We start from the raw sequence: 24,252 nt of genomic DNA, 5'->3' as shown, positions 1-24,252 counted from the left end.
CTGCCCCCCGGCGGCGGCGGCCGGCGCAGCCGCGCGCTCCTGCTCCCACGAGTGGGCTCCAGCTCCCACGAGTGGGCTCCTGCTCCCACGAACGGCCATTTGCCCTCCCCCTCTACCCCCGGGGATGCTTGCCCGGTGCGGGGGGGGAAAGGGGAGCTCACCTCTCCTTGCAAAATAGCAGTGCCCTCCTCCTCCTCCTCTTCCTCCTCCGGCAGCACCTGATGCGCTGAGGCTTCTTGACACCCCCCCCTCCCCGAACCCTGTCCCTCTCTCCTCCTCCTCCTCCTCCTCCTCCTCCTCCTCCCCAGCCCGTCCCACAGCCCCCCCCTTCCCCTCCGCTGCCGGAGCTCTCCCTTGTAACTGGGAGAAGCCGCCCGGAGCCGCCCAGCCCTCCCGGCCGGTGCCCAGCGCGGCCCCCGGCCTCCCCCGGAGCATGCGAGGGCGGCGGGGGGGCTCCTCGCTGCCTGCCGCCCCGGCTGGGCAGGAGGCTCGGGTGAGCGGCGGCGATCTGCCGCGCGGCCGGGGCGGGGAGGCAGGGAGGGAGCGCAGCCCCCGCCCGATGTGAAACGGGGCGAGGGGAGAGGGGGCGGGTGGTGGGGAGCCGGGCACCCTGCCTCCCCCTCCCTCCTTCTCTCCTTGCCAGGGAGAGGAGGAGGACGAGGTGCTGAGCGAGGCTCGGAGGGGGCTGCGGGGATCATGCCGGGGGGGCTGCGCCTCGGCATCGCTTTCGCCGCGGACGCATCACCCTCCATGGAGCCCGGACTTTTTCTACAATGACTTTCCCCGAGCTGAGCAATGCCAGCTTGAGTGGGAACCGGACGGGGCAGGGCAGCCAGAGCGGTGCCAACCRGTCCTGGGGGCTGCAAGCCGAGGACCTCTCCGAGGGCAATGGGACCACGCTGACTTTCGCCTTGGATGTGCAGGCAGTGGGCGTCGGGGTTTTCCTGGCTGCCTTCATCCTCTCGGCCATTGTGGGGAACATCCTAGTCATCCTCTCCGTAGCCTGCAACCGGCACTTGCAGACAGTCACCAACTACTTCATCGTCAACCTGGCCATTGCCGACCTGCTGCTCAGCACCACCGTGCTGCCCTTCTCAGCCACCCTGGAGGTGCTGGGCTTCTGGGTGTTTGGGCGCATCTTCTGCAACATCTGGGCAGCAGTGGACGTGCTGTGCTGCTCCGCCTCTATCATGAGCCTGTGCATCATCTCTGTGGACAGGTACATTGGCGTCAAGTACTCTCTCAAGTACCCCACTATCATGACAGAGAGGAAGGCAGGGGTCATCCTTGTGGTGGTCTGGCTGTCCTCCATGGTCATCTCCATCGGGCCACTGCTGGGATGGAAGGAGCCACCACCACCAGATGAAAGCATCTGTAGCATCACAGAGGAGCCGGGTTATGCCCTGTTCTCCTCCCTCTTCTCCTTCTACCTGCCCCTCATGGTCATCCTGGTGATGTACTTCAGGATCTACGTGGTGGCTAGGCGGACCACCCGGAGCTTGGAGGCAGGGGTCAAGAAAGAGAGGAATAAATCCATGGAAGTGGTGCTGCGCATCCACTGCCGGAGTGTGCTGGAGGAGCCTCTCTCCAGCGCCCGGAGCAAGGGGCACAACTTTAGGAGCTCCCTCTCCGTGCGGCTCCTCAAGTTCTCCCGCGAGAAAAAAGCAGCCAAGACTCTAGCCATCGTCGTGGGCGTTTTCATCCTCTGCTGGTTCCCCTTCTTCTTCGTCCTGCCTTTCGGTAAGTGACTCCATTCCCCATCCCATCTCCGCTGGCAGTGGCTGTGCCCCTGGGGACCTGCTCTTCGGGACAAACTTTCTGGACAATTCATGCATGGAGTCAAGTGATAGATAAAAGATAGGTGAACAAACCAGCAGCAGACTGATTAAATTAATTAGCACTTATTCAATATTTATTAATCAGGTTCATATAACCAATGAAAATAAATAGCAACTGAATAAAATAACAACATAATCATTGGTTTAGTTAATTTATTATTTATTCATCATTGTAATTAATGAAGTTAAGACTAGGGAGGGAGAGAGCAAATTTGTCTCAAACAGACCATAATTATGACACAGCGGTCTCCAAACAACTTTGCAGCCCCTACTCCCCACCCTTCCTCCCAGTTTGGGGAATGGTGCCTGGGTCTGATTCCTTGTGCCCAGCACTCCCACCCCTGCTGTGAACTGATGATGATGTTGGAGAGCAAGTAAAGCTTGAACCTGCTGAGAAAAATCCTCTTGTGGGGAGTGTTTCAGATAGAGGCATGGCCAGGGTCACGGCCACGATCACTTTAGGTGTGTTTGACCTCCACCGCGTGGCTGGACTGAGTTAGGGTGATTTGAGATTTGGTCTGTGCTGTGCAGAGGAGGAGGGTATGGCTGGCTAGGAAGTGTCCCTTTCAATCTGGCTGGGGTGGGGGCCTGGCCTCTGCCCTCCCTGTCTCCGTTGACTTCCTGGGATGCTGATGTCACGCATGGATCTGGACCAGGTCTTATCTACACTGGCATGATGGTCCTGGGCAATTTCCCAGCACTGCTCCTGCTCTGCAAACGGCAAAGGGGAACTGCTGCTCCTCCCAGTGGAGTCRCACCCCCAGGTCCTGCCCCACTTCTCCTGGCCCTGCCAGAAGGTTTCTGTCAGTAGGTGCTCACTTTGGGTTATACAATAAGTTTTGGCAAGTTCTTAAAAACATCTAACTCAGGAGATGGGTTAGCCCTGTGGAGCRATGTAGCTGAACCCAAGCAGGGGGTGGTGAAAAAGAGGAAGTTAAAATAAGTACCAAAAGTAGGTGCTGGACTTTGTGCAGAGCTCACCAAAGGTCTGCTACACTGCCAAGGCTCTGTCTGCTGGGTGGGAGCCATTTATCCTATGGCCCCTGGGACCTCAGCAATTGTGTATGAATAATCCTACAGCCAGGGAAACATTATAGCCAGGTCTGCAATTTTTATCCGGATTTTTCAAAGCTCCTAGCTCAAGGCTCCTTTTCAAGTGAACAGAAACAAAGCACCGTGACCGAGGGAATAATTTAGATCAGTCTCCCTCTAGCACTGCTGCACTCTCCCCAGGGCACAGCTGGAGCCCAGGGCTATTAGACACCTAATTGAGGCCACTCAATTAGGAACTGGCCCTCAGGTGAGATAATTCAGCCCCGGGACTGGTGGTGCCTTGAAAGCTTGTGTCCCCCTAGAGTGGTGGATGTGCTGTGAGTGTTGTTTGGTCCTACAGTGCTGCTACTCTGCCTCTGAGCTTTCCACTTCAGTTTCTGGGTAAGGATGGGATTTGATGAATGTATCTTAGCTTTCTGTAGGTGTTAAATTATTGCTGTTGTTGGAGATTTTACCTTATGTGAGCAAGGAAGTGTGTGGTGTGACTTGGGACAGGGAGCARCAGGGCTGCTATGAGCTTCTCTCTCTGTAAGACCCTAGGAAAACTATCCAGACTGACTGTGCCTCAGTTTCCCCTTCCATGCTCAGGCATCTCAGGGGATTTAAAAAAAAAAAAAAAACTGCAAAGAGTTTTGAAATTGTGGGAGTTGTGGAGTTGTCAGTGTTTAAAWGCTGATCTCCTTGGACAGTAGTGGGGCTTTGACACGCAGCCCCAACCCCAGTACTTGCCTCCTTGGCCTGTCAAAAAGGTGTTAACCAACTCTAAATCTTAGTCCCAGGTTTTTGTCCTGTAGCTAATGAGCTGGGAATTTGAATTCTGATCTTCTGAGTTATTTCCAGTACTTAGGARTAGAGCACAACCATCAGGCAAATACTTTATTTTGTTTTTCCGCACGTGTCCTCCCATGAAACTCTTGAACTARCTCCTCCACTGATGTAAATCACTACCATTGCATTGAAGTCAAGGGAGATACACTGATTTACACCGGCTAAAAATCCAAACTTCTTTCTTTAAGCTCCTGCTGTGAGTTCATTTGCTTCCTCCAAGTGTGCAACTTGCCAAGTTCTTTATAAACATGGCTTTGATCTTTATTTCCTGCTATATTATGCATATAACAAACACAGAAAAAGTTCATTTATTTTATGACTAGAAAATATGCTGCTAATTTCATCCCTCCCAACTTTATTAATTGCAATTTCCTGTTCAAATCTGAGACTTATTCAATGTTATTTAGATAGAGAACAGAAACTTCTGCAAGGTCTAATCTCTGATCTCACAGCTCAAAACATGGGTATGAAACTTGGGCAAATTAGTAAGTTGTAAATCTGCAGGTTCGRACACGTTGGATCCCTTTCTCTTTCAAAGGGGGAATGTGAGTGCTTAAGTAGAATTTTGTTTGTTTGTTTTTTGGATAAACTTAAAAGAAATCATTTKGGGCCAAATGGAAAAAAGAGATACGTATTTTTAATAAAAATGAAATATTAATGAGAAACAAAAATTGCTTTGAATTGACTAGTATGTTTTTCCTGACCTGAAGTGAAACATATTGTTTCAGTTGAGGAAAAAGGGTGAATGGGAGTTTGCTAAGGAAAAAAAAAAAGTACACTTATCTGGGTCTCAAAGTGAACTGTCACATTACAGTGAAATGAAAGTGTTCCCTAAAATGTCAAAATGAAGTGTTTTGACTTTCTTAGTTTCACTGTTTGACATAAAATTGCAAAAACTTTCACTGAACTGACTATACTTTTTAGGGATAAGTAAATTATTCAGCTGGAAAAAGACTCCCAGATCTACTCATCATGGRCTTACCCTTCAGAAGCTTCTGTACTGGCTCTGTCACTGGTGTCTGTGCTAATCTGTATGCATCTTTGTAGCTTTCTATGGAATAGTTTTCATTTTAAGAAAACAGAAATAGTATTTATCACAACAGCATTGAAAAGCTGTAATGACTAATAATTCTAAACAACGGGATCTATGTATGTACTGAGTGTTGCCAGTAATTTTTCCATGCTTGAATAATTTACAGGCATGCTGTTTTAAATCAACTCAAACTCTCAAATACCTCCACRGACTATTTATCAGCTGAGTAATTTAGCTCACTGTTGGGTTTGTGATACATGTCCCCAAGCACAGGATGCCATCATCAGGAGTTAAAACACAACTAACAGTTTGCCTGGCTAATGAGACTCTGTAAGAAGCTGTTTGCTGAACAAGAGACGAAATCCTAACCAGGTGCACAGCCCCTGTGTGCATTGCACCCGCTGCTGGGTGTGCAACAGAGCCCTGCCGAACTGCATCCCACAGGGAACCTGGGTGTCTCGTGTCAGAGTGTCTTTTTCTGTAGTARAGATCTGTCAAGAGAATGACATTGAAGGCTTTCTAGGGCTGTGGACCAGGATTTAATGGTATTTTAGGTTTTGTAGGATAGGTTTCATCTCACTGACAGTTTCGGTCATCAGTGTCTCCACCTCTGCTTGTCACAGCATCRTGGAGATACTGGTTGGAAGGGACCTCTGAAGGTCCAACCTCTCTCTGAGTCAGTTTATCACTATGATACGAATTACAGTGTCAGATGTGCCTATTCTTCTTCCCTTAACTACAAAGGTAGTTGAGGCATCTAACTGGCTGATGGTGTCAATGCTGCAGGCATTTACAGGAGGCGAGATGTAACCTGCTATTTTTTTTTTCCCTGATGAAGCAAGATACCAGGGCAGCATTATTAGAAATCCCATGTGTACCCAAGTATTGTCTGGCTTACAGTCGTTGCCTGATATTGGTCTATCTGCTGAACACCATATTTATCATGCTCCAGAGGTATCCCAATTCTTTTTCTTTTTTTTTCCTAAACTTTTTTTTCCTTTTTTTTCTTCCTCCAAATTCCTCTAAATGAGTGTATGTAGGATTGAAACCTCTTTAAACCAAAAAATAACTTGCAACTTGGCTTACCTCTGTTCTGTGCCCGGGTTCCTGAGGAACTGAGGTGTTTTCTGTGGATGAGTGTCTGTATATGTTCTTCTCCAACCATTTTTGAAAGCATTGCCCGTCTCGGTGAATTTCAGAGAGGCTTGAAATCCTGAAGGTAAGCAACACCTACATCATCGTGTAAATAAACAGGGAGAGGAAATCCAGTAGCCTACCCAAAGAAGGAATGCTCAACCCTGTGTTAGCTCAAGCCTTTATTAGACACCAGAGCCTACACAGGATTTCAGTATTGAGGCTCATGACTCTACAGACTTCACTGACTCTTCTGTTAATGGAAAATCCTGCTACAAATTAGGTGATGGATTTTTTCCTTGCAGTAGACATCTATAGAATGGAGCAAGGAGACAGAACCTCTTGTATAAAAGCTGCAGGTAGTTCAKGTGCTCTCTCCAACCTCATGCAGGAGCAGATAAGTAAGAATAGGAGGATGGATGGAACTCTGCACCCCTGACACCCAGCCAGTGGTAGGGGAGCATGCAAAGACATCTTGGGGTCCCACACAGGACCATCTTAGGAACAGAGGGAAAACTCTTCTATGTCACAACCCCAGAAGCATTTGGGAGGAAACAATTGTCCCTTCAGATCAAGAGTACACTAGCCAGTACCCAAGATGGTGATTTACCTTCCTCCATGCCTCTTGGGTTTTTTTAGCAAGCATAGTCCAGCCCAGGTGATGCATTCTCACTAGTGGTATTCTTTGGATTTGGTTAGAAGTCAARCCCATTGTGGAAAAGGCACAGTAGCACCCATAGCTAATGGCACACAAGGGTGAAGGCCACAACCCAAGGTTCCCTCTACCCTGTCTTCCCTCCAAACAGTGGAAACCCAGACCAAAAATGATTTGAGACCTCAGTATAATGCAAGGAGCTGCATTATACTGCCAAGAAATKATAGCAGTATCAACAAAATTCTCCATGTTCATGGTCTCGCATTTGCCTTTGGCGGTGACTTGGCTGTATTTGTGGTGGATCCAGATATGATTCAGAAAACCAGCATCCTGGCTTTTTTCCCTACATCTCAAAGGAAAGACAGCTGCTATGCAGACCAGGTTCAGAAATGTTTCCTTTAAGCCAAAATAAAACTAATTCTGTAGGYACAATTTTTCATACAGCAGAAGTCCTCTCCAAAAGAGTCTTACAGAAGATAGGTCTTCAGAAACAGAAGTGCGGAGAATTCAGTAACTGTCCTTTGTAAAATGAATGATGGGGAGGACCATTTATGTAGAACCATAGTTGAGAGAAGACAAAGTCTGTTCTGGCAGAAGAGGAGAATCTAATTCTATTCTGGTAGAAGAGCATTTAGCTTGATTTTCTGAGAGAAAAGGGTTTATGTCATTGTTCTGTGCCTGTTTGTGCATAAGCCTGTTCCCCACCATCTGTTAAACTACTTCATCAATCTCAATCAGTTTTGAGATCGTTGTAAAGGTCTCCAGKATATCAGGTTTCTACAAGTTTCATAAAAATGGGCAGATGGGCAAAGGAGCGGGAACTTGTAAACTCTTCTGCACTGAAGGAAGATTGAAGGGTGAGCTCAGCCCCTTGTTAGACATGAGAAAATACTCACTAGAACTCCAGCACAAGACACAATTCTGCAGGAAGTGAAACTTCTTCGGTCAGACTGTGCACAGGATGACCTGATCAAAAGTGTGATTTAACAGGAGGGTGGAGAAAGATACACAGTGCAATTATTTCCATTGTCAGGATAGTCTTTCATATCTCCTGAAATTTTCTGAGTCATAGTGAAAATGGCAGAATTGGCAAGGAAAGAAAGAACAGGCAACTGCTTTGGAATAATTTGGTATGATGCAGGGGAACTTTTCTGCCTGAACCTTGGACTGAACTAGAATCAAAGCATCRAATCAAACTAGAATCAAAGCAATTGCAATGCACCACTCCATCTGTCATATGTCCCCCACTGATGTCTGGACCACAGAAATCATACATTCATTAAAAATGCCAGCAAAGATTCAGGCCAGAGTCTCAAAAGCCTGTTAGGTGCCATGCTCCCATTTAATTCACCTGAGATGATCTCTAGCAAGAGGCAAGAGTCTTCTCATCTGCTTTCCACCACAGGATGTGACTATCAGATGGGCTCATGCCAAATTGCAATCACTGGGGATAGATTGCTCTTCCAGCCCATCTCCTTTTCTCAGGAAAAGGTCCCCTAGCTCTAAACCTATCTTAACCTGTTTTTCAAAATTCTTCTTAAGGAATTGCGATGAGGTCAAATCCATCACTTTCCCCAGCAAATTATTCTGTTGCTTAAATAGTCTGTGTGCTTTTATTCTGGGCTCAATCCTTGGTGAAGGCCAGAATAATGCCTGTGTGTTTATTTGTGTACTCACTGGTAATGCCAGCAGATGCAAGACTAGTCATCCACCCAGCGGTATTTCTGGCTGGGTGTGGAAGAGGAAGTGGCAGGAACCCACTGAGAAAGCAGTGCAGCACAGCCTTCTCCCTTATCCTCTCCCTGCTTCATGCCAGCTACATTGGTGCACTGGCCACCCTGAAGACTGAGCAAAGCAGTCTCACTTGTAGGACAGTCTAGGAAATGTTCTATCTAGAAACYTCTTTGCAGAAGTATTATCTATTTAATTATTGACACATTGACAGATATAAATTGGTAARGTTTTCTTTCCTTTTCATTCTACAATAAATTACAGAGGAACTGGGACACCTCATTTTTGGGCCGATACCTGCCAGTGGCTCAATCCTACAAAATTCCTTCCCATGGGAATCCCTGCTCTCTAGAGTACAGTGTGCAGAGGTGCTTGTGTGCATGCATGTCAAGGCCTGTCCCCCTCTGCTGTCCCTACTCCACAGCTTGGAGTCTTAGGTCTTTCCTGGTGCATATGCGGTGCTTCTTTGGCCCACAAATGTGATGATCTCTAAATTTATTTTTTCCATCTCAGAGCATCTGGAATAACATTAGGGCTGTGTTGCAGTCTACCTGAATGTCATTTCTAGGACACAATGGCAGGGATATGTGTGGTGGACATAGCATAGGTACGTGTRGGACAGTCTTGGGTCACATAGCCCAATGGGACAGCATCAGAAGAATATCTCAGGCAGAAGKGAACAGACTGGAACTGATCTGCATTTACTATGTGTACGGCCAGAGAGGGCTCTGTGGAAAAGCAGAGGAGAATATGTTGGCATTTTGCAGAAGGGCCCAAGAGAGAATTGCAAGCCTGTGTGTGAATAACCAGGCCCTGGAGCAACTGGGTGGCTAATTCATTTCACAGTGTTGATTCACTCCTTGTCCTGTAGTGCAAAAGCCATCGGAGTGCAGAACAACAGGGAAACAGGTCATAYGTGCTTGAAAATAGCTAGCAAAAAGTGATTATTTGGAGCCCAACTGACTGTGTGTGGTGCCCTTCTTACTCCACACACTRTGTAGAAGGCCAGAAACAGGCAGAGGGTTTTAGGACAGTTTGCAAGAGATGCAGCATTCTGGATTTCAAATAGTGAGTTGGGCACCCAAGTTTCAATATACGCTCTGTCTCTGCTTGGCCAAARTAATGCAATGACTCAGTGAAGTGACTGGGAACAGGACCCAGATCTCCCATGACCTATATACTGGATTACTCTGCTTCTAGTCCACCCACCCAGTCACCAAATAAAACTATTTAAAGCCAAGTTCTGTTTTTGTATTGCTGTCTTGACGCATCTTGAAACAGTTGCTATAATGGACGTACCACAAACAGGAAAAAAAAAATAGAAAAATAGAAAAATTTTAAACTACTGTAATTCGGTGGACAAAGTCTTATAAAACTCTCAACAGGCATTTTGGAACCAATATGAAAATGTACTGTATAATATTACATCTATATTAAGCCGAATCCAAAGGTTTTATTACATTTGAACACACAAAACTTTGTCCTGGATATTCTGGGAAGGAGTTTTAATAAGCCTGAACTATCTTCATTAATACATATTTGGGTAAATATTTGGCTATTAATTCTTGTAATCTGCTTAATGAGACATAACGAAGACTAAGTAGAAGGGTGGAGGTTCTCTTTGGTATGATCGTGCAGGGTGGCTATTYAGTCTCCTGTTACTAGCTTGTTTTTAATTGATTTTGCCATAACAAACAGCATTAACTAGGTACTTATGACTGCATCATGTTAATGATTAGTATTGCAAGAGCTTCGTGCTACCTATGAGCCATCTTAATTAGAAGTGTGCTCACTTTAGTAAATATATATATATATATATATCACTTATGCTCATGGCTTTTAAGAAAATAAATATTTGGGAAAATATTTAATATATATAAATATATAAATAAATGCTTGGGAAAGCAACCTGAATTATCCTCATATTGATTGATCAGGACTTTTATTTGATGTGATTACTGTGCTGTATTCCAGGTAGTGCTGGTAGTCCTATCAAGATTGCTGGACCCTTCTGGAGTAAGGTCTCAGTTTCTGGTGCCAAACATTATCTATTAGGAAAACTTTTCCGTTCCATGTGATTGTAACAGTCTGAATTTGTTCTGCCAAATCCAAGACAAAATGAGATAGCTGTATCTGAGAAAGATGACAGGGAAAAAATGAAGTTTTCAGCTCCTGTAGGAAGTGTTATGGTGACAGCTTTGAATTTAAAAAGCTCTAGCAGTACCATGTGTCAGAGCAGAAACTTGRTATTTTACCCCACTGGGGCTGGGAGGTGCTTTCTTTCAAGAAAGTGCAGGAATTAGGCAAATATGGACAATTTCTGTGAAGTTATATGTATCTGAAAAGAAAGCACACTTTTGAGATGTTGGCAAGGATGAGTGSTTTGGCAGTACGGACCTTGCTGGGGAAGGAGTTTGGAGAGCAATGACCTTTGCGTCCATCTCCCATTTCCTGAATGCCTTATTATCGCTGATAAGGATTTCTGCTCCTCTGCAGTCGCCTTTACTGCACATTCCCACGTTTTTCCCTTCTCCAGTGTCAGACCAGTCTCAGGAGATGGGACCTTCCCTAACAGCGAATACCAGCAGTGTACAGTCTAATCACTCTTCAGCTTCTTAGATAACCAGTAATGAAAGATATTTGAGGCTGCAGTTCATCTCATCCTAACAYTGACATCTAAAACAGATGAGTCATACCTCAAAAGCACCTGTGTCTCCCCAGTGCCTCTGAGGAAAGCCAAAATCACTAGCTTGGATGTGCACGGGAGACATCTACAGTTGGCTGAGATGAATCTCGCAGTRCAGCCAAATGAGACCTGGTGTGCCAAAGTCTGACACTTTCAACYGGAGCTGACAGGAGTTACACTTTGAGGATATGAAGTGCTCCATAACACTGTGACATGAACAGATCATGTCTCTGCACCCAAAATAAAAACATACTTGACATTGCTTTGTGGGTAGAACAGAAAAATGGGTCAAAAGGYCCTTTCTTTCCTAGGCAAGCTGTGAAAAGAAAGATTTATGGCTGCAAATTATTTGACTATCACTGTGATAAGTGCCTTCAAATACCCATGAGGAAACAAATAATGCGGTTGTCAGAGGAGGGCTGAATAGAGTGAGTTTAAAAAGCATGAAGTCACATACTGACCAACACAGAGATCCGGAATAGCTGTTCCTCAACTGAGCACCAGCCCTTCCCATGCAACTGGCATGGCAGGGAAGCTGCAGAGAAATAGAACATGAAATTAAAGACTATAAATGTAAGAAACTGAAGTTTTGCGAATGCAGCTTTCACTTTGGCTTTGTCCATCATTTGAGCCTTTAATTTTGCAATTTAATTGGGTTCACATAGCAGTTTTATTGTATAGGATATAGTATAACTTGCCTGGAAACTTCAGTTCTGTATGTTCAGTAGAAATCAGCGCTGGCCATAGTAGTAAAGTTGAGACAATTATTACCACAGAACTCAGTTGCAACATAAGGAAAGTGAAAATCTGTTATTTTTCCTCTCTGCATGAGAAAAGATGTCTTTATGACAACTTAATCCCCAAATCTGTCATTTCAAAGGCTGAGATATGAGGAACACATAATCAGCAATCTCATCTTTCCATGAACAATGGTGGGATTTTGAGTGTTTCCTGCAGTAACTTCTACTGTTTAAGACACACCCCCAAATTTGAGTGACGRTGATGAGGACAGGAATTGGCTGACAGGAGAAAACAGGCTTTTCCTTTCAAATTTCTCTTTCAGTAGAAATTCAATACAGGAAAATGTTCAACTTCTGGATCAACCTTGTGTAAGTTCAGGGTGTCCCTCAGGTTTCTTCACATCAGATACGACTTGGGGTTATCACTAAAGCTATATCCACCAGGTAAATGCACTCTGTTCCAGGAAACAATCTTTGCCCTTTCACTAGCCAAGTGGTGTGGAGTGTCTCATGTCCATGTAACTCAGGGTTAGTCCTCTCCAAAGGAGACTTGCACATCCACATTGACGTGCAAATGCTCTTTGGGCTGCTCCAGCCTTCACAAGGTATTCCTGTAGGTCTAAAGCATAATTAGTATTTTTATACTTTCTTAGTATAAAGGGTGTACAATAACATAGAAGTTGTTGGCTGCCTGTTGGAGAAGCTTTTAGGCAATCCAAGCATGTGACTTTGCCTTGTGCTCCTGGAGGACCCCACAGATGGGTCCCATCCAACCCTGTGTCCCAACAGGTTACTGTGCAGCAGCTGTTGGTTAGTAATATCCTGTGGGAAGGGTTTTCTCAAAAGAGACCTCATGAATATGGCGGAGGGGTCGGAAACAGCCTGACAACYCCTTGTAGCTGCAGTGGAACAGCTGGTCCGTAGTAACTTGTTTCTATGTGAGACAGCAGCCAAAAAAAAATTCAAAATTCTGTAATTTCAGGCCTGCAGTTGAGGCAAAGATGAAGAAATGGACTTGGAGAAGGTGCAGTAGAAATGAGAAGTAAGAGAGAGAGAGGCAAGGGATGTGGTGAGGCTAGTGAGGGGCCGGGAAGGCTGGATTGGGAGCTTTTTCCCTCTCCAGCACCCTTGCGATGGTAGGGTTTTGGGTTCCCAGAGGTGGTTCCTGCAACAGAGAATTTGCTCAGCCCCAAAATGTAACTGTCGCCTCTCTCCTAATGTTCAAGCTCATGGGAGTATTTCTAAGTGCCAACTGCTGCCATAGTGTTTGATGGTCTCATTTTTGTTTACCCACCTGCTCTTAATTTTGTTGTGGCTGAGAGGGTTTGGGGATTTGGGAGTGAGGGTAGTCATGAGGAATTGCTTCAGTATTAAAGTTCAGCAGCTGGCTGCTTTCACAGGAGAGCTGCTTTCCAGTTTGGCAGTTAATTGCCATTGTTATTTGCTGTAAATATTTCTTTTAAAATGCCATTAGGGACACTGAATGATGGGATTTTACTTCTGAAGGCTTTGCCTTTACGGCACACTTTCTGTCCAAAGCTCTCCAAGCCCTTTGCACCTGTTACTGAACACATGTTCCCAAACACCTCCCCCCTCCTCCCTCCAAAGCGACTTCCAGACTCTGCAACACAAAAGTGAAGTCTCTGGTGGTCACTGATTAATTGCATCAGTGATTTGCTCACCAGAGTTGTAAGGAAACCTGCCTGAGTGGCAGAGCAGTAAAATTCACATCTTCCCATGCAATGTGTGCAAGGTGGTGCCAGCTCTGTAATTTAAAGAACTAAATAGCAGGAAGGGGAACACACACATACCTTGAGAGAGAGAGACAACCAGTCTGTTTCAATATTGTTCATCATCATTTTCAGCTGGAGAAACCGAGGCACCGTTCACCTACCTGTGGTCATTTGATAGCTCTCTASTATTGCTAGCACACCAGCCAGCTACTTCTGCGTGTTCTGTCTGTCTTGGTGCTGTAGAAAAACTGTCACACTGAACCAGAACACTGTACTTTTCCCTGCCTCATAAGTTACAGGTGTGATTAGCCCAAGGATGGATTTACTGGAGTGACTGGAACAGGATATGGCTTTTTAGTTACTTCTAATGAATAGCCTTTCTCTGAGAGTGCTCCTTAGCTAATGCATTTGGAGTGGAGCCAGAGAACCACAAGGTCTGGTGGCAGAAAACCAACCACCAGCTCACTAGAGACAGGACATTCCTTCCCCCCTATGATGTTTCAAACCTGTTGTAATTCACAGCACAGTCATTAAGGCCCTCGAAATGCAACTTTTATCCCCCACCCCCTCCGGTAGCAGAAAAATCCCACTGGCAAAGCCTGTGTCCCAGAGCGCACACGTGCAATTTGGGTTTTACCTTACCTGCTTTGATTGAACAGCCTTGTGGGACCTAAGCTGGCAGAATCAGGATCAGTCCCAGTTCTGTGAGATAGAAAYCCACCTTTCGGCTGCTCTGGTCTGCAGTGTCCCTGCACAACGATGGAAATGCACTGGCCACTCCTGCTCTCCCTTTTGTAAAGCTCWGGGGGGTTCCTGTTGGGAGAAATCTCTGCTTCCATCAAGTCCAAGATGCATTTCCSATTGCTCTCAGTGGGTGCGTTTATGGCTATCAGGGAAGGAGACCTAGGAGCAGAGTGCAAGTACACTGCTCATTTGCTCCCTGAATCCTCCCTAAATTTGCTCCCTGAATCCCTGAAGCTAGCTCTTTCCAAGACAAATTTGCCCTAGAAGTCTAAACACACTGCTTTTAACAATGTGAACTTGAGCTACTTGGTGCAACTTGGGTTCAGGGCCTGCGATAAGACTTGGACCTCTTTTGTTTAGACATGTGTAGACATAGCTACTGGGATCCAGATTTCCCTTAGTGAGATAAAGGCTAGAAGAGATCACACAGATTATTTTGCCTGATCTCCTGAGCAGAGGAACCCCAAATACGCTGTGTTTCCGTGCTGATGGCTGTAAGACTGTTGCAACACAAGGTTGCAAGATCTCAAGAAGCACAAACAAGAAGCAAGCTGCAAATACTCCAGGAGATGTCCATGATGGGGAAACAAAGAAATGTAYAGAGAAGCCTTGCAGATCTCACACACGAGGATCAATTACACAAACACTACTTGAGTGGGGCACAGCCCCAATTACATCCTTTAGAGGGAAATTCGTATCCTAAATCTAAAAAAAAAAAAGATGATTTGCTGTAATATTTAGTAAGGAACAGGGATAGCTTCATGGCATGCTGGCTCTTTCACCATGACAATGAGCCAAAGGGGATAAGGGCAATGCACAAGGAAAGGAATGAGAAACCCTTGCTGCAGCAGGAGAACAGTCTGGAGCCAGGCGCTACCACCCCTCCAGGGCCAGGATAGGCCTGAGGGAGGGGTGRCCAGCACAGCAGGATCATGCCACGTTTCATCTCTGGCTGTTTTGCAGCTGCAGATATCCTAGGGCTAGTCTAAAAGGCCACYGAGAAAGAGCACGTGGGTAGCAATAGGGATCACTGAGAGGACTGGCCCTGAAATCCAGGGACTCAGAGCCAGCCCAAGGCCCTGAGTAGCCTGGTGAAGATGACAGTGGTGCTATTTCTTGTCCTAGGTGAGAGACCTCTCACATGGGTCAGACTCCAACATTGATATTCCCATGCCACACATGGTTTGAGAAATGCAGTTTGGAAAGGCTCCAGGCACACACACATGCACATCACAACAGTGAAGGCACCRTCAGCCACTCACTGACCTACTTTGAGCATGGCCAAAGGGCCTGGATTCAGCCCAACTTGTGAACCTCAGCTTATAAAGCTGAGTTCTTTAGGAGTGACTTTTCAAACTGCACCAGAAAAGTTTTTCAGACATAGGCTACTTCTGTTCCCAGAGTCCCTTCCGCAGGAATTATCTGGAAAGCAGTGAGGATGCGTTGTGAAGTCAAGCTGGCAGCCTGCCCACAGGCTTGTCTGCCTGCCTCCATAATGCACTCAGACTGGGGATTTGGGGAAACAAAACAAAAAGACTTCACATTACAGGATTTGTTTGCAGTTTATTCCTCACTCAGAGCTGAGCGTGCAGAGATATGGGAGGAAAAAAGGACAGTACAAGGAGTTTTTCAAGCATTGCGTCTCTCCCTCTCTTCTGCACTGTGAAAGCAGGATTACTGGTGAGTAATCACGTTGTACTTTATGTCCAGTGACACCACGTGGTTGCAGCACTTCAGGACTCTGCAGACTGATCTCTCTGAGATCCTTAACGATGTGTAGGAGCTTTGRTCTTGGCTTCAGCCCCTCTTGTGTCAAGTGTTGTAAGAACAAAACTGGTATTTCCAGCCCTGAGGAGCTCTAAGCAGTGACATCGAGGCAAAGGAGAAGGAAATAGTTGTATGGCTGGTTGCTTCTGCCTTTCATGGGAAGCAGCCAGCRCCTCATTCCCATTACATCTGATCACCTTCAAGGCCACCCTGCTCCCTACCTGAGTCCCCTTCCTGAATATCTCCTTGGTAGTGATTTCCTTCTCATCTATGCCTGTATGATAAATAAGTAGATGTTTTGGAAGTATGCAGAAGATTAGTGGTAGGACAGAGCTCACAGATGAAGAAGACTCTGACATGTAGTTATCTATGGGTAGATTTCTGCATGTGAGATAGGTGTCTCAGCTCCCATTATTGCCCATGGGCATCTAGAAAGCTAGTCTTCTGACCAAATTTACTGAGTAGGAAAGAAGAACTTAAYTTTTGCTGAGTGATAGAGACAGGGAAGAAAAACTGTCTGATTTCTMTAGAGCAGGACCATGTTTTTCCTGAAGTTTATTTTAGTGCTAGGATTTCTATTTCAATCAATTTTACATTACCTTTGCTCCTGATTGGTCTAGTTTAAGGTCTTGCGCATCCTTTCCATCCCCATTCTGGAACACAGATAACCCTAAAACAGAAACAGAGATGGAGTTTTCCAGCAAAGTCACTTAGCTCCATTGCTTCTGTGTGCATCCTGGCAGGTAGGACCCAGCTGGTCAAATAGATGGAGAACATGGAATTGCCTGCTAGGCGTGGGTTTGACCTCTCCATTTAAGACATGAAGTGAAGATAAGGCTATTAGAATAGGATGATATGCCATGGTGTGCATGAAACTTGTTGCATCATAGCTTTAGGACTCTGACCACCTGCAAATGCTCAGACCCAAGAACCAGCTCAGAAATAGACGGTACAACACAAGCCACATGGTGATGCACAGGGTCTTCCTGGGATTCATTGGTGTCCCTTGATGGCTCCAGTGGACAAAGTGGCTGCTGCTGTCTTTACCAGATGGATCCCTGAACTTCCCCAAAGGTCGGGGGAACCAGGACGTGGGCGGTTTCATTTTCCTGCTGTAATGAAAGGGCAAGGGAAAGTATTTACATTCAAAACAGAACTTTCCCAGTATCTGAAGCTGTTTGAGTCAAATGCGGCGAGGGTAGGAAGGCAAGTGCAGATTGTTTACATTGAATGTGGCTGTCAGYATTTCAGGATTTATTCCACACATTCAGCTGGAAAAGGTCTGTTCCTTTGCTCTGTGCACTCTTGCTGCACATCCATCAGCTCGTACTTAGAGAGGTCAAAGACAGTTAAATCAGCAACTCAATGTATGGAACTAAAATCATTTGCTCCAAAACACAGGAATTTACTATTCAAAGGCGGGTGCCTGACTTATGGCAGAATTCAGACAAGCCATTGGAGGGCAACATAACCACAGATGTGATCAGGTCTGCTGTTCCACCAAGTGCATTCAACACACATCCACTCTGTAACTCTTCCATTTGGCTTTGCTAAGACCAGTTGTGCCCTGTAAATGAATCTGTATTATAGCAGAGCAGCYATATGCGTTGCCAGCTGCATTTTTATCACCAGCACAAGGTCCATAAGTCAGTTTTCTTCTGATATTTCTTAGCAGAAAATCCCTCAAGTACATACTTCCTTTTTAGCCCTTCACCTTCTTCTTCTTCATCTTGTTTTGCCACCTATCTGCAGCCTTCTTTGCTTCTGGTGTGTACACACCGTAGGTAGCTCTCTGATGCAAGCATTTGGAGTAGGCGGCACTCCATTTTGAGAAAGGTCCTCTTACTTCAAGGAGCTACTGCTGCTGCAGGTCACCATGTTGTACGATCCCTTTCAAAACCTAACATTGAGGCTCATAATTTTCCAAGTCCCTGGCTTCTACTGCCTACACCTTGGGGGAAGTCTTCCAGTATATCCCACTGTTCAAAACTTTACTGTTTCCAGCAGGAACACATCCTTGCCTAGTTTGTAGTCATTTAGTATGGTACCTATATCACCCTCTGGCTTCAATAATTCTGTTCTATCTTTGGTGTTTACCCTTCTGGCAGATAAGTGCTCAGATACGTTCTTCACCTATTGCCTCTGTTTGGCTACACTGAACAAGCTAAACTTCATCTCACCAAAAGGTCTCCCCCTTGCCTTTATCACCATATTCCTCCTCTGGTCTGACTTTCCTCCTCTTTAAGAGGAGATCACTGATGGTTTGAATACTTGGGAGACCAACCTTGTGCTCATAAAGCTGCTAAGCTTTATGCTCAGTGAATATCTTTTGAAGGTTCACCAGAAAAATGAGTGCCTGGGCAAACAGTCTTCTGTGATAACGCTGATGTTACTGTTAGCAACAGTAATGGCATATCACACCTCCCACCTGGAGAAGCAAGTGGAGAAGGCAATCCACCTGCATCCCACTGGTGACTGTGCCCTTGCAATTGCCACCATACAGCCTATACAGCTTTGTGCTCTGGCTGTTATGTCAGCGTTGAGTTTAGACTCCTCTGAGTCATGCCACAGACATCTCCAGGGAAAAGTATCTGAAATAATAAATAAATGCCACCTCCCACCTCCGAGTATGTGCTCAGAGTTGTATCAGACAGTTCATTTCATGAGCCAGTCCAGTCCCGTGTTGTTTCTCTATATAAGGGGCTATCCAAAAGACCCTCCTTCCAAACTCAATTGAAAACAGCTCCCCAGGTCACTGGATGGGGCATGCATCAAAGCCTTGAGGTCCACATCAGCCAGTGCTGAAATGTGGATTAAATGTTGCTCCTGTGCCAAATATGAGTCATCCTGCCTTTTAAACACTCAGTTATGGTCACCATGGTGACTGGGTCAAGCACCTCAGAAAAATGATCTGAGAAAGTCAATTTTCTTTCCCCCATTTATTTCTTGTCATTTCCAAATCCCCACCTTTCGTCTTCTTCCCTCTCCATCCCAGGAGTGGCCTGCACTCTGAGGATGCAGCAGCTCACAGGGGATCAAGGGCTCTTTATTTTATTCCAAACTGTGGTCACCGAGAAAATCCACCACATGCACTTGAAAAAGTTGTTACAGTCCAGGAGAAATCTCTTTGCCTCTGAAGAGAGTGACAGAGGGACTGGGTCAGCCACAAGCAGTTTCAGGACCTCATTTTCCCACTTCCTTTCCCATCAAACACACAAGCAGTAAGATTCCCAGGTTAACTGGGGCTGGGAGTTAGTCTGGGCTGCACTGAAGTAGACTCTGCTTGAGACATGTGATCATGCATGATACCTCCACCAGCACCCAAGCAGCAAGTAACACCTTTGCACCGGTGACAGAGGGGAGCAAAAGATATTGGGGTTAGAAATCTCCATTGAATGGAAAAAATTAGGACCTCTTCCTTGGATAGCTCTRGTAACTCTCCCTTTTTATGCCTAGCCGTGCTGTCCAGTTCTCTCACACCTACTCTACCCAAAAGGTACCTTGGATCCACCTCTMTCCCCAAGTACCTCCCGTTGTATTTTTCCCTCTTCTCCTCCTTACACCAGTAACCTGCCCCCCTCTGCTCCTTGGCATTAGAAAATCTTATTTGGGGGTCTGACAGGCACCCAGGCAATGGTGCAGGCATTTTTAATGGCTCTTCAGAGTGAGAAACTGAATTTAGGTTTTTGCATCAGAGTCAAGTGTCTAGTCCCCATTGCTGTTGAAGGAGATYGGTTGACACTGCCAAATTGTCACTCCAGGATCCTCTGTTTCAAAGAACTGGAACCCCCGCTGCTGTTTACCTGGTACCTTACTGATCCTTATACCCAGAGCTTGCTTGCTTCCTTCACTATGTTGGGTCCTTCCTTCTGCAGTGGCTGTTTGCCTCCACCTCATTTCGAACATCTCTCTCCCTCAAGTSTGCCAGTGCTGGGTTGGCCTGTCCCCACTGTGAGTTTCTCCCTTCCCATGAGAAAACTCTCTCCTAACTTCAGTTTTTCAGAGATATGGTCACTCAGAAAAGCTTCAGCCCTAGCAAGTTTTTCCTTCATGTCTTCTCCTTGATTTTTATTATTTCATAATAATAATATTTCATTCTCTGCACAAAACAAAACCAGCTTTGCAGGTTTTGACAGGCATTTGATTTTGGATGCTTCATATTTTGGCAGAAACCACCACAAGCGTTATTGTGCCCCTGCTTTACCCTGGGCAGCAGAATACATCCCACTGGATAGATGTTTCCATTAAATTTGGGGATGTTTGCAAAACCCTGCAGAAAGGATCTACGAATGAAAAGCAAACTGAGCTGTTTGTTGCCATTTGCAAATACCAAAAACCAAAACAACAGAGAATGCAAGAATGTGATCGTTTGAGAATAATTCATTATTTGTTATTCCTATTCCTAACTATCTTATTAGTTAAAAAATTTATTTATGCAGCAGTTACATCCAGGAACATGCATGCAGGAGCTGGGGCACCCATAGCCAAATGATAGTTTCTCACTTGAAGGGCTTCATTGCCTGGGTTTCATGAGCTTAGTTGTGCAGACTGCTGACCTCTGAACACCAGTAGATTGTGTGAGTATCACAACTGATGCACAAAGGAATATTAAGCATTAAAATGTGCATATTTTCAGTGAAAAGTTTGATGATGATGTAATAGGGTTGCCCAAGAGAGATTCTGAAGGTTGATAATGGTTCCTTTATCAGTCAGTTTAGGATCTGCTGAAAGAAGAGGTAGAATTCTTGGGTCAAAAGAATAAATCCTCTGTTTTTCAGATTGACCTGTARTGTCCTATTTCCTTGTGTGTTTTGATTAGTTTGTTTTGGTTTCTAAACTAAAATGTAAACAAATTTCAGTACAAAGTACTTTGGCATCCTGTACCTCTCCCCACACCCCAAAAAGAATTTTCTTTTAGAAAAGTTTCAAAATCAARACTTAGTATTTCTTTTTGAGTAGTTCTCCTTCTCTCTCATCTGTTTTGGCCAGAATAACTTGACAAATTTGCCATAAATGAAAAGTTGCRTTTGTCTCTTCCAGTCTGCACTCTTTTCAGTAAGTAAAATAGCCAACCGATAAATTTTTGCCATGCTGTCATCAGATGTCTTTTCTTCTGGCAGGCTGTGTGAGCATCGTGTCAGGGGAGCTATCCAGGTACAATCTGGAATACTCTYGGGAATCCCTGTGTATAGAAGAATTAAAAAGGTTAGCAAATGGATGCAGGTTATTGCTGTGAACATCCATGATATTTCTCAGTTTCCCTTTGGAGAACAAGCCCTGGACTGAAATGAAGTTTTTGTTGCTTTGTGTATTCCAAAAGTCATTTTAGGAGATTGAGGCACTACTTTTAAAGCAGAGTCATGGACACTCTTAGTGTTTGCAGAGAGTGAGAAAGGATATCACCCAGCTCTTAAAAAAATAATCATCCTTGCACCATTCCAAAATCCAGGCAGGAGGGGTCAGTTTGACATTCTTGGCCTCTAAGTTGTCAGTGTGCTTGGCCGTGGGAGCAGCGGCGAGAGCCAAAGAAAGCAGCAGCCCCCAAGCCCTGAAGCAGGCAGAACTCCACAGCGTGCCTTGCGCTGCTTGTGCAGGATTGCACACCCCTCACCTCCAGCTGATGCACCCCGGGCAGGGATGGAGAAGAGCTGGGACTAGACCACCATGGAGTGTGCCATGAGCAAGCTGGAGAGAGGGACCAGAYGTTTCCTATTGCCAGCTGAACAGATGGAGGGATGGTTCAGGGTGCAGACCCTCTGCAGTGGGGAACATATTCTTCCGTGCTTTGGGACAGTGCCCAGTGTCACAGCACAAGATATTTGTTGAAACTCCATAGTCTGTCTGTAGAACACACTGGTTTTGAAATGCCCCACTTCCACTGTTCTTGTGGTGAGGAACACCCRAGGAGGGTTGGGGTGCATGCCCATAGAAATCATGTGCAAAGAGGGAGCAGATACTATCACTACCGTCCAGGCTTGTCCCTCCCCACTGYGCCATGTTCTCACTCCAGCACTTGCTCATTGTTGATGAATGGCACTAGGTCAGACTCAGGCTTGAAGCCAAATTCTTCACAACGTTATCTTGAAATCCCTCTTTGGGGCTCTTGGTTTGTCTGGCGTCCACCATGCCCTCTTGCACAAGGCACAGCTAGGCCATCTATGCCACAGGAGAAGAGGAATAGGGATAGATTTGTGACTGCAGAGGTTTCCAAGCTAAGAATCAAGGGAGCCCTGACTTAGCCTAGAGAGGCAGTCAATAAACCATACCATTTCCTTGCTCTGAAAGTGAGCATCCAGGGATTTCTTCATGCCAGGACATCAAAGAGGAGATTATAACCAGCTGCCTAATGCAATTAATTGATACCAGGCCTATTTATTCCTCAGGGAGGTTTATGAGGAAGCTAAGCCAAGGGAGTTGAAATAAATGAGCAAAGCAGGATGGAAATCCCAGTGTGGAAATGGGGAAGAAACCACCCTTACCCCAGGGCCCCCTCAGGAGAGCAATCTCCTGGCCAGTCCAATGACCCATCCTTTCCCCAAGGATATACTCTGTTAGAGGAATCRGGATTGATTTGTCACCAAGCACCTGGGGGAATATTGCATGTCACCCAACTTCTGCTCTGTTGTTTCTCTTCTTGTTTAAATAACCTAGCGCAARGGCAGGACAAGATATCATCCTGGTGATCATGACAATCGTCTGGAGAAAGTACCTGAGAGGGGCAGTTCCCTGTCTCCTACATTGGGTCATCATAGGATATTCTGCCACTGAGCAGAAAGTGTTTGTGTTTTAATTTTGCAGGAAAGCAAAAGTTATCTTCTTAGGGAGCTAAGGTGGGGAACCCTCCTCTGGGATAATATGGAAGTCAGCATCTGTCAAGGCAAGTTTTGATCTTCTCCAGTAAGTAGAAGAATTTATTTTCCTCAAACAGAAAGTAAAATTGTCTGAGCAGAAGCCTTTTGCCCTCCCTTTTCATCGAAAGGAGACCTCCATTTTCTATTGCTTGCATGATYTCTATACTTCTAAATCACCAGCTTAATTCTATGTCCAGTCAAGCATGGCTGGAGACAGAAGCAGTGGCTTTTACAGCTGTCAGGAGTGCAGGCCTCAAGCATCTGATGGCATCTAGGCTGCCACAAGTCACCAGCTGTGTTATTCAGTCCTGCATGCATTTGCATTTACAAACCTGCAAATAGCTATTCCAAGTGCAAAATTGGAAGTTTAACTGCCTCAAAATGACTGGTTGGCATCTTTTGCGTTTGTGTGGTGTAGTACGTAAGTGAAGAAAAAGGAGTTAAAAACAAGAAAACGAAACCACTAGGCAAAGGTTAAAATAAGGATGGAAAAAAGATACATCTGCGCAGTCTGCATATCCCTCCTCCTTCGGTTACATATCAATGACAGAAGGCCCTACGCTCTCCAGTGTCAGCCTGGAGTTGGCAGCAAATGTAAATCAGGGCAGCTCAGTCTCATTTGGCTTCACATTGTAATGTTTAGGACATGGATTCAGCCCTCTGCACATCTGCAGGGCACTTGTCATTCTCCTGGATGTTTGGCCCAGAGTAAGTTAAGCATTTAAGCAGATGTTGAGCTCACAAGATTCCCAAGTAGTATATCTGGGCATTGGCCAGCAAAAAAAGATTTCATTGGAAAATGCCAGTTGGAGCACCAAGTGGAAATGTCCCAATTTTAACAACCTCTACTTCAATCACTACTTYGTAGCTCCAGGGCAGTCTTTTCATGCCAAGTTTCCATGACTTTCCTGACATGCAGCTAGGAGACTGAAAACTTTGGCAGCYCTGTGCTAACCCAGGACTGACTGCAGGATCCAAAGCAAGTAACCTGGAAGCCCTCAATACCCAGGCTCCACAAAGAGTTTTCAAGTGCTGCAAGGCTTCCTGTTACAAGTGTATGAATTCTGAGGACTTTAAGACATTCACAGTTCTGTAAATTATARGACTTGTTTCCAAGGATCGCAGGACTTCCAGTCCATGTCTTCCTGTATTATTCATCCCAGGAAAAGCCTGGGGAAGGTAGCTGGGCAAGAACTTTGCATTTTCTGCACCCCCTGGGGTACAGAAGATAGGGAGGCTTGCGAATGGAGCGGGGTGGACTGTCCTGAGGTCCCAATTAGTCTAGTAGCTGCTGACCATTGGCACGGCTATCATCTCCATGGATTAACAAGTGTTTCCCCCTCAGYTGGTAGTTGTCAGGGTTCCAGGAATAAATTGCTTTTCAACAACATTGTGCATTAATGATTCTTAAAATTTCTTTTTTAAATTTATAGTTCCTGGGAAAAAACAGTATTTTTTT

The 24,252-nt window shown here is 45.4% G+C and overlaps 1 protein-coding gene across 1 annotated transcript in view; it reads left to right on the top strand.

The window, feature by feature from the left end:
- Nucleotides 1-203: 203 nt before the first annotated feature.
- ADRA1D (adrenoceptor alpha 1D) overlaps nt 204-24,252 on the top strand; it is a 51,150-nt gene continuing 27,101 nt past the window's right edge. Inside the window, exon 1 of the mRNA XM_085314672.1 lies at nt 204-1,740. Coding sequence (XP_085170798.1) covers nt 774-1,740 — 967 coding nt within the window. The 5' untranslated portion in view covers nt 204-773. The remainder of the gene's footprint in view (nt 1,741-24,252) is intronic.

The sequence above is a fragment of the Rhea americana genome, unplaced genomic scaffold (assembly GCF_003343005.1).
Source record: "Rhea americana isolate MKP2758 unplaced genomic scaffold, rheAme1 scaffold_41, whole genome shotgun sequence".
NCBI lineage: Eukaryota > Metazoa > Chordata > Aves > Rheiformes > Rheidae > Rhea > Rhea americana.
Note: the sequence above shows the minus strand (reverse complement) of the source record. Positions and strands in the feature narration are given on the sequence as shown.